This window comes from Meleagris gallopavo, chromosome 2 (genome assembly GCF_000146605.3).
Source record: "Meleagris gallopavo isolate NT-WF06-2002-E0010 breed Aviagen turkey brand Nicholas breeding stock chromosome 2, Turkey_5.1, whole genome shotgun sequence".
Classification (NCBI taxonomy): domain Eukaryota; kingdom Metazoa; phylum Chordata; class Aves; order Galliformes; family Phasianidae; genus Meleagris; species Meleagris gallopavo.
This window is the reverse complement of record NC_015012.2, coordinates 103,502,601-103,516,465: the sequence shown is the minus strand read 5'-3', so window position 1 is coordinate 103,516,465 and position 13,865 is coordinate 103,502,601. Positions and strand designations below refer to the sequence as shown.

Here is a 13,865-nt window from a genome sequence, read left to right as displayed (position 1 = left end):
TTTTTTATTATAACTTTTCTCCAAGAAAGTAAGAAATTAACAGTAGTTATTTCCTAATTCACTTAGGTATGAACAAATAATTGTTCCAGGAACTGAGAGAGTAATTAGGAAAGTAATTAGCAGATGATGGAAAAGGTGGAGGGGATGGAATGGTCTGCGTTTCTGTAAATCAGGAAGACTCAACCATGCTAAATTACAGAGGAAATCTGACCAAAACCGGTATGAAATTCAGAAAGTGGAATGGGAAAAATTGTTCTTCTTTAATAAAAAAAAAAAAGTCAGAAAATGAGTGTGAGGACCTATAAGGAGATCATCAAGCCTGGAGTGGAGGCTCTGTTTTCCTTCCCTTAATTCCAAGACTCCGAGTCTCAGAAGAGTTCAATTTGTTCAATTTGGCATTATAAAAATAAATCTGTGTTTTTATATAAATGTGATTTACACAATATAGATGTGGTTCTTTAAACATCAACATAAATCTGTGAAATTGAGCTTAAACAAATGTAAATTATCTCATAAAGCGGTAAATGGGGACTGAAAGGAGCTGTTGTTGTGCATTAGATATGTATCTGTGTGCTCTGTTTTCTGCTGTGTGGTTACAAATGCACCCAGGTAGGGCTGCACATTATTTACGGCTGCCCACGAGGTGTTGGTGAATCCCACATCAAACACCAAGAGCAGCTTTGGGAAGGCTGTGCTGCAGCACGAAACACGTTGCTCATTTCCATGCTAATGCTGGTTTTCAGCTAACCGTGTTTTGGTTTACGTAACTAATTGGCTGGCTCCCTGCTAAAGGGAGACTGTGCTGAAAACCTTTGTGCAGCAATAAGGCAGCGAGCAGCTGCTGAGTTGTTCAGCCTGATACCATCCAAGGTGTGAGGACCACATCTTGCGCGGCCACGTCCTGCATGGCTGGGTGTAAGCCTGATCATGGTGCTGGCATTCAGTTCCCATTGTTTTGGTCCTGAACATGATGTTTGCCTCCGGACGTGATGACCTTAGAGGTCTTCTCCAACCCTAACGATTCTGTGATTCTATTTAGGGACGTGGTTTAGTGGGCATGGTGGTGATGGGTTGATGGTTGGACTTGATCTCAGAGATCTTTTCCAATTTTAACAATTATATGATTCTATGATTATTAATTAGTAAAGATTAATTATTTTTATCACTGAAAATCGGAGTATATGAATCATGGAGGAAATGCTGTGAAATGCAAAGTCTCAGAGCAGCCCCCACTTGGAAGAGGGATGACAAAGAGCATGCTGTAGGCTGTTCACACCACTTTTCTCTTTGCTGTAAGCGCGTCCCAGCCGTGGCCTGTCCCCACAGAGCTGATAATTGTCCTTGTCCCCACAGTGTGCTGGACAGCCCAGGCCGGCTGGACGAGGAGCATCGCCTGATCGCCCGCTACGCAGCCAGGCTGGCCGCTGAGGCCAGCAACACGGTGAGTAAACGCGCCAGCCCCACTCTCCGTGTTCCTCTGCTTTGCTTGGTGTGCAGTGCAGGAGGTGTTTGTCAGAGCTTAATTAGTAGCTTGTTCAACGTCTTCATCAGTGACCTGAATGAAGGGATAGAATGTACCCTTAGTGAGTTTGCTAATGATTCAGAGCTGGGAGGAGTGGCTGACACACCAGAAGGCTGTGCTGCCATCCAGTGAGAGATAAACAGGCTGAGAGTTGAGCAGAGAGGAGCTTGATGAGGTTCAACAAGGGCAAGTGTCAAGTCCTGCACCTGGGGAGGAATAACCACATGCATCAGTACAGGTTAAGGGCGGAGCTGCTGGAGAGGAGCTCTGCAGAAAAGGACCTGGGGGTCCTGGTTGACCAACAGTTGACCAACAGTTGACCATGGTTGATCAGTGGTGGACCTCTGGTTGACCTGGTTGACCACCACGAGCCAGGTCAGGGGAGATGAGAGAGTGCACAAGGGAGTCCTCCCTGTCTGCAGAAGAGAGAAGTATGCAGGTACGCAAGGAAAAGAAATTGTGAGCAAATGTCATGGAATGTGTTTATGAGAAAGAGCCTGAAAGAGAGGAAGGGAAGCGTTTGTATGTTTATAAGTATGCTAAGTCAGTGTCTTCTTCATCTTTTCATTACATATTGCTGGGAATTTGTGATGAATTGCTTTCACTCTGGCCAATAGTGGAAGAATTCTTACTTTTTTTTTTTTCGGTCATACTAATGACCAAAAACTGAAGTGTGGCAATATGGGTCTGAAAGATCACAATCATTTAAAAATTTGTAGATCACCTCAACCTGTTTGTGTGTACTTCATAGATCAAAAATGAGGCAGCTTCTTTGGGAGTAAAGGAAGCAACATTTAGAGCTTATGGAGACTTTTCAAAGTCCTTTGAAAAACTACTCCTCCATTCCATCATTCCATCAATCCGTTCTGTCATTCCCTACGTTATCTAGCAGAGTGATGACAATGCATTGCTGGGGACTGAAGTGTGGAGATGAAAGAAGGATGTAAGAATAATCGTATGTTGTTTGCTTTGTGCCCAGAGCTTAATAGCAAGGAACCTAACGTTCTTTGCTGAGTCCAGTGTTTTATTCACAGTCAAAAACTACTAAACAGCCAAAAGGGACATACTTTTCATTATTTGAAGAGATCAGATTTTTAGGTCTTCTTTCAAATGCTCTCTGCATCATGGCAGCTTCTGATCATTTCTTGCCAATGGGAGATCTCCCTGGAGGAGCATCCTGGGGAAGGTTCATGGTGTGGGACATGGAATGGCTGAGATTTTCCATCTGCACTCTTTTCTTTTAAGATTCTTTTTATAACATCAAAGAAAAGGGATGGGAGCAACTAAGAGGCTGGGAAATAATGACAACCCCAGTCCAACAGCCATTCATTGATTTTACGGCTGCCAGCTTTACAGGCATGATCCAGTAGGACACGCAGGCAAGGGACTGATGTTATACATATATAGGGGAAAGAAACAGTGTGACAGCTCAAAAATACCACAGAAAAAGAGAAGAGCTGCAGAATCCTTGTGAGCTGAAACTGCAGATTCTTAATGATAAAAAAGAAGTTCTGACCCCTGATTACATTATAATAATGTAGGACAGGTAAGTAACAGTGGGACATTTCAGCTACCCACATAGAGACTAAATCAGAGCCTTTTCAGAGGGAAAGGCAAAAGCTCATTTGGGTGCAATAAATGGCATTTCCGTGAACAACTTGTTTTATAGTCTACAAAAAGAATCTCTCTGGGATTTGTTGCTGAGTGGTGCACCAGGATGAGCTCATGTGATGTTGGCAGTGTCCGCTGGTCAGTAGGAGCAACCATCACACATGTGGGTTTAGTAGCAGGAGGGAGCTCACCAAATAAATCCAGGATGCAGATGCTCAGTTTCAATAAGGGGAGCTATATAAAAATGAAACAATCAGAAAAAAAATCCTGAAACGAGCAGTCTGAAGAACAGGAAACCTATAAGCTGTGTGGAAGCCGTTCAGATTGCTCTAGTAGAAGCCCAGAAAAGCAGCAAAAAGAAAACAAAATCATATAAGCAGTTCTCTTTCTGAGTTAATAAGAAAGCTAAGGGGATGTCCTAAGGTTGGCATTCAGAAAATGGAGAACTTGCCCAGATGAAAAGAACAAGAAGCCCATAAACGTGTCTGGTTAAATGTAAACCAGAAACTCAGAGAAAGGAGGGGAACTGGAAGAGCACAATCCAAAGGTGTCTGAAATCCATAGCAAAAAGATTTTTAGTACCATCAAAGGTTGGATACTAACCAGGAGTCAGCAAGGCTCTGTGAAGATCAAAATATTTCAAAGTAGTCAGGGATTGTAAGACCAAACCAAAGAGTTGTTTGTGTCAGTCTTTGCTGCTGAAGGTCATGTAAAATATTCTCTATAGCAGATAACTATGCCAGAGTAGTCAGAGGACATCACCAATCCAGCAGCCATTCAGAGATCCAGTGAAAGAAGCATAATCATTGATCATGACAAAAAGCAACAGGCAGAAGTTGCTAGAAGGAAATTCTAATGATGTATTTAAGCAAAGCATTTCACCACAATGATGGTCAGATACTGGAAGAGGTTGTCCATTGGAGAAGCGGAATCTTATCCTTGGAGATTCTCAGAGCTCATCTGGAAGAGGTCTACAGCAACATGCCATGAATTGGACTAGAAACCCTCAGAGATCCTTCCTCACCTGAATTTTTGTATGAATGTGAATCTTAATGAAAGTAGGGGGTGGGACCAAAGTGCCATAAAGACAGACCAGCCTTGGTTCTGCCAAGTGTATCTGTTGGCGATACACTGATGTGAACAAAAGTGTTCCTTGATGTCCTCTCCAGCCCTACTTCTCTGACATAATACTCTCTATTTTTTTACATTGGCTGCTGGAAATTACCAGATGCAGAAGCTGTTCATGCTGCAACAGCCTGAGGCATGGTTGCTTATTCTCCTCTTTGAAGTGGCTGACAGTGATCGCTTCTGGAAATTGTACAGTGGACAACGTGGTGATGGATCTGACCCAGTCCATCAGCTTCTGCTTTTTCTCAAATTAGATAAAATGTTAAAGCTGCCTTCTGCAGGCTAGTTACTATAATAAATGTCACTTGTAATATGAATACAAATACATTCCATTAATGTTTTTTAGGGGAACCATCTTTGCTTGAAGTCTTACTGGGCCAAAATAATTTGAGGCGGATCTCAGAGTTAATTCTTGAAATCCAAGTCTGTTTCTTCTTAAAGAAGAAAAATGAATGGGCAGAGAGGAGAATAAAGGAGAATGCATCATCTGTCACCCGATACGTCTACTTACTCACTAGTGCAGCAGAGGCTCATGGCATGCAACCATTGCAATTACATCCCAGTAGGCATCAGTCCAGTCTGTGTTCACTCAGAAGAAGCTTTAACTGGGTTGCTCTTGTTTTCTTCAACCAGTCTTCGGAGGACAGATTCCTTTTTATTGAGTTCAAGTTGCTCAAGGCTATGCTTGGGCTTTCCAGTTCAGTCAAGCAGAGCGCTGTGCGTTGAGGTAGACTGAGAAGGTGGAAAGCAAAAGAGAGAAAAGCAGAAGGTGACAAGGGGAATAAAGTGAAGAAATCAACAGAAAGAACAACAAACTTCACTTAAATCATTTCTTCCAAGGTCGGGTGGGAGTTGGGGAAAGGTTTTTTCCCAGAGGATGGTGGACATGGAACAGCTCCCAGGACAGTGGGCACGGCTCTATGCTGCCTGAGCTCTGGAAGCATTGGGACATCACTCTTAGACATAGAGTTTGGGTTTGGATAATGCTGTATGAGGACGCAGCTGGGCTCGATGCTTCTTGGGGGATCACCAGCATGCTCCTGGCAGGGCTCTGCTGACCTCGCTACAGAGAAAAGCACAAGCACCTAATAAATAGGAGAAAATACTCAATTATGGATGAGTGGCTAACTAGGTTGAGTTATGTGGATGAGTTAGCAGTAATTAGGTTCTTGCCCACGCTGCTCTTTTTTGAAAACAGTGTGTGGTTGCCTTCTTCTCTCAACATTAAGCACTACTGAAAGCCTGTCATCATCTCATCTCATTAAAGCTCCTGTACCTACAACCTAAATAACGTTTGTAATGTTCTCCTTAACTAATTCTTCTTCTTTCAGGCATTAGGTAATATTTCATACATGTTTTTTTAAATAAGTGATGAACAAGTAAATCAGATTTGCTGTCATACATCTTTTCAGGTTAAATCTGCAGCTTCATTCTTGGATCTTCTCCTGCACACAGGAATCACATGAACAATTTCTTGTTATTTCTTCTTCTCTGTCTTGGTTATAAAGAACACTGTGACACTGCAGTGGTGAAGAGGTGAAATACTGCGCCAGTCTTCCATCACACAGTGCAGTGCTTACAGCTGGGAAATGGGAAGCTGATGCCCACGGGAAGGTTTAGTGGGTTTTGACAGGTTCTTCCAAATCCAGCTGATGGAGGAGTGCAACTGCTCACCAAACTGCGTTTTTTTTTTGGAGCTTGATTAAAAAATGTAATTAAATCCTCTGCTTACACCCAAAAAAACATACTGTAGTTCCTTATGGTGAATCCCAGTCCAGCTTAGAGATATGGCATGGCATCTCTCAAGCTTAATGCTCTGCCATAGAAAAACTGAAGCACAGTACTAGAAGGTTTCACTGTTCCTGTATATGATATGAAGGATTTGGAGTAGATTTTATAACCATCCTCTTATAGATTTCATTCCTGGGAGAGGATGGAGCTTGCCATTTGGATGATCCTCAGAACTTTCAAGGTTTCAGCATCATACTGAGCACCAGAAAAGCAGAAAATAATGGCAATTGTACTCAGCCACATTAGAGAGTTTGCATAGCTTTGAAACTTTTCTTTATTTAACATTTTCCTTTTAAAAATAGCAGTCTTCAGCTTGAAGAGCTTTGGCTTTGGTCTTGCTGCTGTTTGGTATGAAACTGGAGGCCTGTGTTATGATTCAGTGTATCAAAAGACTTTTTACTTTTCAAGCCCCACCATAGTTCTAAGTCCTCTTACCATGAATGAACTCTGCAGATTGTTTCTGCGTGGATCTGCCATATTGTATTTTTGCCTTAGGATCAGAAATGTGAGCCATGTCCAACAGGGCTTCTGTGCCGTAGTTGGGGCTATTATCTTTATGAGATTTTCACTCCTCACCAACAAGGAAAGCCACAAAGGACAAGTTTCCTTTCCTGTGCTCTGTAGAAATTCACTCACTGAAGAAGACTGTCCGGGATGAAACCCAAAGGGGTTTCTGCACCTTTGGATGGGGGTGACCACGGTGGTGTGGGTCAGCAATTGGTCTTGATGATCTTGGAGGTCTTTTCCAACCTTGGTGATTCTATGAGTGGGCTTGGTGGGGATGGGTTGATGGCTGAACCTGGTGATCTTGGATGTCTTTTCCAACTGTAGTGATTCCATGATACTGTGAGTGAGTGGGCATGGTGGGGATAGCTTGAAGGTTGGACTTGGTGATCCTACAGATCAAACCTTTTCCGACCTTAATGATTTTGTGATTCTATGATATCTCATACTTTCAAATTATCTCCTACTAATTAGAAAGCTTTCTCTCCCTGTGCTATCTGCTGCTTTCAGAAGAGCGACAGCATCCTGGGACTGGTGCAAAAGTTGAGCCAAGCTTCATTAAGCTGTTCACTCCCTTCCTTATGACACTGTATTTTTCTTTACAGGCTGTAGCAGCAGGATACTTGCCTGTCACAGAGGAGATAGTTGCAAGTCTCGAGTAGGTTGTAAAACAGTTTGGAGGATTATTGATCAATGATGACTCAAGGAAGGATGACTCAAGGAAAGATTCAGACTACTCATCCTGCAAGCAGAGTAACTGATAAGACATTTTCATTTCAGATATTTTCAATTCTTGAGCTACTGCTGGAAAAGTCACCCAAAAATGCAGCCTGAACACAAATACTTCTTCCCACCATAGAAAGAAATGGGAAAAAAAAATCAAAGATCATGGCTTAAATTAGTTCTCTGTTAATGATGTTGTGATATTCAGGGATTTCTTCAGTTTCTCTGAAATAATACGGTTTTCTGCACAGGTTTTTGGAGGTTTATAAATCAATCTGAAAGAAGAGCAGTAACAAGAATGATAAAGGAGTAAAAAGGAATGGTGAGGAGAAAATCTCATCGAAGAGCCTGAGAAGTGATGGGAGCAGAAAAGTGTCTGGGAGTAAGGATTTTCTGCTTGAAAGGATAAAGTTATAAATGAATCAAAACAGGAGAGATAGGAAGCTGTTTATTCAAACTGCATCCATCAAATTCACAAGCCTGAAAATAGAGAAAATAGTCTTATCTCTTTAGATTTGTTAGAAAGATGAGTTATAGGATATCTGAGGGTGTTTTAGAGGAAGATTGACTTATTTTTAGGGAAAAAATATTCTGAGACATTTCTGTTTACAGCACCACTCTGTTTTGGAGTAGCAGGTATGCTCCACTGTAGGTCAGTTCAGCTCTGGGCAGACATTTAGCCATGTAACTTAAAAAAAAAACACAACGCATTGAAGTCCATTCCAGATAGAGTACATCGAGGCAATTTGTGCCAATCTGTAAAATTCATCTACTGATAAAACGATTTTCCTGAATCCTAACTTAATTATTCCTTGCTTGGTTTGCATTCTCTTGCCTCAGGGGACATCAAGAATAATATATGGCTTTCTCTTGGCAGTAAGCGTTGTGTATTTCAGATTTTTTATGTTGTCTCCTCTTATTCGTTTATTCTGTCTTTCAGACCTTGCATATTGTCTTTGACTGTCTCTGGTGATGGGGCATCTGCCACATCTCTGGGCAGCCTGTTCCAGTGCTGTGCTTAATCCTTTTGCCCCCCAGCTTGTAGTGATAGTGGGGGTCGTCATGACCCAGGTGCAGACCTTGCACTTGGCTTTGCTGAACCTCATGAGGTCCTCCTGGGCCCACTGCTCAGCCTGTCTCTCTGTGTAGCATCCTGTCCCTTGGGTGTGTCAGCATAAACTGCTGAGGATGCACTCAGTCCCACTGTTGATGTCACTGATGAGGATATCAAAGAGCACCAGTCCCAGTACTGACCCCTGAGGGGCACCACTCATCACTGATCTCTATCTGGACACGGAGCCATTGAATACTGTTCTCTGGGAACGATCTCACAACCAGTTCCTCATCCATTGAGCAGTCTACCCATCCACGTCTTTCTAATTTGGAGAGAAGGATGTTGTGGGGCACTGTGTCAAAGGTCTCACTGAAGTCCAGACAGATGATGTCAGCAGCTCTTTCCTTTTCCACTGGTGCAGTGACACCATCGTAAAAGGCCACTATAGGTTGGTCAAGCAGGACTTTCCCTTGGTGAAGTCGTGCTGATTCTCCTCTAGCAGCTCCCTGTCTTCCATGCTCCCAGCACAGAGGTGAGGCTAACGGTTCAGTAGTTCCCTGCATCATCCTTTCTACCTGTCTTAGACATGGATGTGACGTTGCCTTTTCTCCAGTCACCAGGGGCTTTACCCGACTGCCATGACTTTTCAGATATTGTTGAGAGTGGCTTGGATACTGCCACCATCAGCCAATTCTCTCAGGACTCTCTGGTTCTGCAAAAATGTGACATTACTGACTGTATGGTTTGCAAACCACTCGTATTTGCAGGTCCTTTTTTGCAAAAATGCTGCCTTCAGGTGTCAATGCAGTTGACATGTTTTAAAGTAAATACGAGCAGTTGCACTCTACTTAATAGAATGCAGCCTATTTTTTTCCAACCATTTCTAGAATTTCTCACATAATTTGGTATTTTAGTCTTGTCCTCAAGAGTACTGTCTGCTTGTCACAGTGAGGTACAGTCTGCAGATCTGAAGCAACTGCTGTACTGAATTCAAGAGTAAAGGGAATGTCAGCAGCATTGAAGTGAAAGTGCAGGATGTTAATGGTTTCTCTCCTATACATAGGATTTGATTGTCACGGTGTAAGGAAAATAACTTTAACATGATTTATTCTTACAAACTCTACATTAACTGTCTCAGCAATAAAAACATAGAACTAGCAAGCGGGCTACTTAGATTTAGTGGGAATGGTAACAAGTTGATGGTTGGGCTTGATGATCTTTGAGATCTCTTCCAACTTTTAACAGTTCTATGAATCTATGATTCCCTCTCAGAAGGTCCTTTTGAATCTCAACAGCTCTGCAATTTGGAGTTACTTTTAAACTTTGAATTGACCGTAGGAAAGCACTGAGGAAAACAAGAAAGCATTGAGCTGTCGTGCAAAATATCCACTGTGAGGTTTCCAAATGACTTTTCAACATCTATGATCAAGCGAGCAGCATGAGCCTAGTTCCTCTGCAGTGCTGACTTTCCTCCTGAGGACTTCAGGTCATGAGGATGATTTCAGGCTTTGTACAGGATTCCTGAAGAAAGAGGTTGAGGATGGGATTGTTTGATTATAGACAGTCTCCTAGCTTGCAGCGAAGCCAAGTGCTTCAGGGAAAGGCCGAGAGGCTGCAAATGGAGCAGACCTATGCTTGTGTTGATGGCAGGAGGAGATGAAGAGACCATGGGCATCAGCTTTGACACTGTTTGAGGAGTGTCTCTCTCTCCCCTTTGTCCTGGTTCAATCACTCTCCTCCCATTCATTCCCCAGGAGCAAAGGTCGATACCCATCTCTTCCATCCATCTGCTGTATATTTACAATGATGGAAGCCATCTCCAAGTTCTCCCAAGGAGAACCTTTTGTGTGTGATGGCCAGGACAGCTTTGAGTCATATGAGACCACCTAAGCAGATGTTCAAGAACCGTGGGAATGTGGCACTGAGGGACATGGTCAGTGGGCATGGTGGGGATGGGTGAGGGTTGAATTTGGAGTTCTCAGAGGTCTTTTCCAACCTGAATGATTCTGGGATTCAAAGCATCTGGCTTCTTCATCTCACAGCCCATCTGCCAGTAGGTTCTCCCAGAAACCACAGATTCCTCTTTAAATGCCCAATACTTTTCTGGTGGTGGTGATAGCTGCTGGTGAAAAGTATGCTGACCGTACAGAGACAGTGAAGCTAGAGAATCACTAAAGATAAAGGCACTGAAAGACTTAATTTAACCCCAGTCACCTCTGAGATGATGAATTGGAAGAAGGGTAGAAATGGGACCTAGGGAAAGCACCAAAAGCACCATGGTCAAACGTTCCTTCCCAGCATAGCTTTGCATCAGGCCTGTTGGTATTGCACTGTGTCAGTCAGGAAGTATGGGACTGGATCTAAACAGTGTCGTTTGTGGTGAGCAGGTAACGAGTGCTGTGGCTGATTTTCCTTTGTTCTCCATCCACCAGCCTCGCCCACCCACAGATCTGGGTTTCAACTTTGATGCCAACAAACAGCAAAGACAGCTGATAGCAGAGCTGGAAAACAAAAACAGGTAAAAACCAAGCTTTGATTGGTGGTGTTTTAGGAACAACATTTGGGTTTTTGCTTTGTAGTGTTTAACCTTTTGTATTTTATCAACCAGACTATTTTCCTACATCTTTTGTTGGAAGGTGCAGCTGCCTCATTAACCAGTGAGCTCAATGCTGATGCAGCTGCAGTGCCTTTATTCCCTGGGAAGCAAGTTGTTCTTCTGAACTGATCTTAAATAATCCCCTTAAACTCATCAGTACTGATTACCAGAAGTTCTGTATTGCTGCACTCCAGCCCAGCAAACCCCATGGCTGGATAAGTTCATGTGGCAGCAGGATAACCAACCAGGTTATCCTCCAGTGGTGGACCAGTGGTGGATGCATATAACTTGAGAGGAATGAGGATTTGTTTCATATATTTTATTTCCCTGGAAGACAGAAGAATCTAGAACAGACTGCCCAGGGAAGTGGTGTGGTCACTGTGCCTGTGTTTGAGATGTGGACATGAGGGATGTGGGCAGTGGGCATGGTGGGGTGGCTTGGAGTTGGACTTGGGGATCTGAGAGGTCTTTTCCAACCTGAATGACTCCATGATCTGAGAAAACTAGGAGGCCTGGGAAAAGAGGAGATGGGCTGTAGGTGGTTTCCTCCTCTTGTTCCAGAGGGATCATTAAGAAGAGATAATGATTTTTACGGTAATACTGCATATACTGCATTTGCCCTTCCTTGCTTCTTCAGCACCCCTATTTTGGATTCATGTTTCTCTGCCTAAGAGAAACCGAAAGGGTACTGTTCTAAAAAGCAAGCTGCTCAGCAGCTGCAGGCTGTGTTGGGTCCCGATGCCATGTTGGTCTCATAGCTGTGATCAGATGAACCCTGTCCACGGTCTTGGAAGCTGCCAGTGAATGTAATAGGGTTCATTTAGAGGAGTCTTGGTTCTGGAGGGTTGGTAAGAAGTAAATGCTGTACTTTCAAGAGAGCCTGCAGGTATTTGAAATTATTCATCAAGATCTCAGATAAGGGAGATCTCAATCAGTGATGTTAAGGTGCTGTGTAAGGAGAGCAGCTTGGCTGCCTCTTACACCCATTCTACTTGAAGGGTTTTGAAGAGTTATTGCCAGCGTACAGCACACAAGCAATTTCCTACTTCTTATAACTTAAGTAGTAAATTTTCAGTGCGTATTACAGCAATTCATAAGACTGTTCTAATGTACCTGTCCTGGATTCAGATCTGTGCCAGTCATACATGAACAAAATTGCTGTACTTAGACTGAAGAGTGATGGCAAGAGTGCTTGAAGGGCTGTAACAGTGTTTTAAGAGCTGTGTAGAGGGTCACTCTTCCTCTGTAATCTTCCCTTTTCATTTGTCTAGGGAGATACTGCAGGAAATCCAGCGTCTGAGACTGGAGCACGAGCAAGCCTCACAGCCCACGCCGGAGAAAGCCCAGCAGAACCCAACACTACTGGCTGAGCTTCGGCTCCTACGGTAAATAGAAATGGCTGAAAGGTGGTGTGCACTTGGCTGATTGCTCTGTGGCACAGATAGTGCTGGCTCCTATCAGGGACATCGTAGGGCAGGTGGTGGAGTCATCGTCAGCAGAAGCATTCAAGAGCTGTGGGGATGTGGCGCTGAGGGACGTGGTCAGTGGGCCGCGTGGGGGTGGGTTGGGCTTGGACTTGGGGATCTTGGAGGTCTTTTCCAACCCTAATGATTCTGTGATTCTATAATATCAGCATGGCTTCGGTAACCTCAAAGCTTTGCTTTGAGCTGCTGAATTCCAAAGAGTGACAGCGTATTGCAATTTTCCCTTTTAGAAATGGATTTATAAGTAAATGAAAATGTCTCTGAGCACAAGTTCTCTTTGTACAGTTCAGAAAACTGTTTACAAAGAAGAATAACTGAGAAGAAAAATAGAATTAACTGCTTATTATGTATTGCTCAGAAGGGTCGAGTTGAAGATGAATGTGAGATTAATCAGTGAAACTCTGAAAGTTCCTGCCTACAAATATTCAGACATACACCCACAGTTGGTGAACAATCTTCTAAGCCTCTTTAAGTTCACATTTTTAAGTGACAGGGAGAAATTGACAGTATTTATAGAATAAAGTGTTTCATAGTTTGGGCAGTCACAAGGGTATTCTCTAGCTGTATTTTATTTCATCTTCTGCTACAAGTTAATTCAGAGCCGAACCTTCAAAAACTGTGTTCGTAATCTAAAGTAGGTTCTAAAATTCAAGCTCTTGGCAGCAACAGCTCTTTGAAAACTACACTGTAATCCATTTGCTGGTTGTTTCTTTTCTTCTGTCCATTTATGAAATGGCACAATTGTAGGTTTTCCATAAAGTGTAATGCTTTTGGAATGGAGCCTGTAAGGCAGTTTCTGCATGGTATACTCTCGTCCTTTGCTGGAAAACATAAATATTTCAGCTTCTTTCGTTAGTTTTTCATACAGATCCTGCTATATTTTAGTACTTTTCATATCTCATCTCATATCTCGCTGATATCTCATATAATCCCTAATTTTCATCCTCTTACCTAATGACAGCAGCACAGATATTTTCCAGCTATGTGCTTCATGTAGGTATGTATGTATTTTTTAAATGTTTAAAAACTGGAGAGGATGCAGAAGATGTCAACAGACATTAAGCAAGAGCTGCAAAAAAGAGATGTTGTGAGGCAGCTTGGTGTGTGTTTGCTCCAGCAGAGAAAGATGCAGTAGGAACCAAGAGCTTAAACAGGAAACAAGGCACATTCAGACCACAATAAAAGCATGCGTTTTCTAAAGTGAGGCAATAATCACAAGAGCAGTGAGTTTTTAGTCTTCTATAGGTATTCTTCAAAAATAAAGCTAACTGGGAGGAATTTGAGTTGTATTTTGTTAACAGAAAAACCTGAATGGTCATTGCAGCCACTTCTGGCTTTCAAGTTCATAAACGCGATCATCACATAGGTGATACACTAAAGAACAGAAGGTTGAATGCACAGAAAAATGCATACACTAATGGCCAAGAACCATCGTGATTTTCAGTCTGGCCT

General features: G+C 42.8%; 1 protein-coding gene across 14 annotated transcripts in view; it reads left to right on the top strand.

The window, feature by feature from the left end:
- The window catches only part of DTNB (dystrobrevin beta), a 140,912-nt gene that overhangs the window by 83,031 nt on the left and 44,016 nt on the right, over window positions 1-13,865 (top strand). For 13 of the 14 annotated variants that reach the window (XM_031552623.1, XM_031552630.1, XM_031552628.1 and 10 more), the window contains 3 exons: window positions 1,354-1,441; window positions 10,766-10,851; window positions 12,201-12,314. In XM_031552623.1, the coding sequence (XP_031408483.1) occupies window positions 1,354-1,441; window positions 10,766-10,851; window positions 12,201-12,314 (288 nt within the window). Of the gene's footprint in view, window positions 1-1,353; window positions 1,442-7,161; window positions 7,260-10,765; window positions 10,852-12,200; window positions 12,315-13,865 lie in introns of those variants that run through there. The other variant, XM_031552633.1, reaches the window with a different exon arrangement.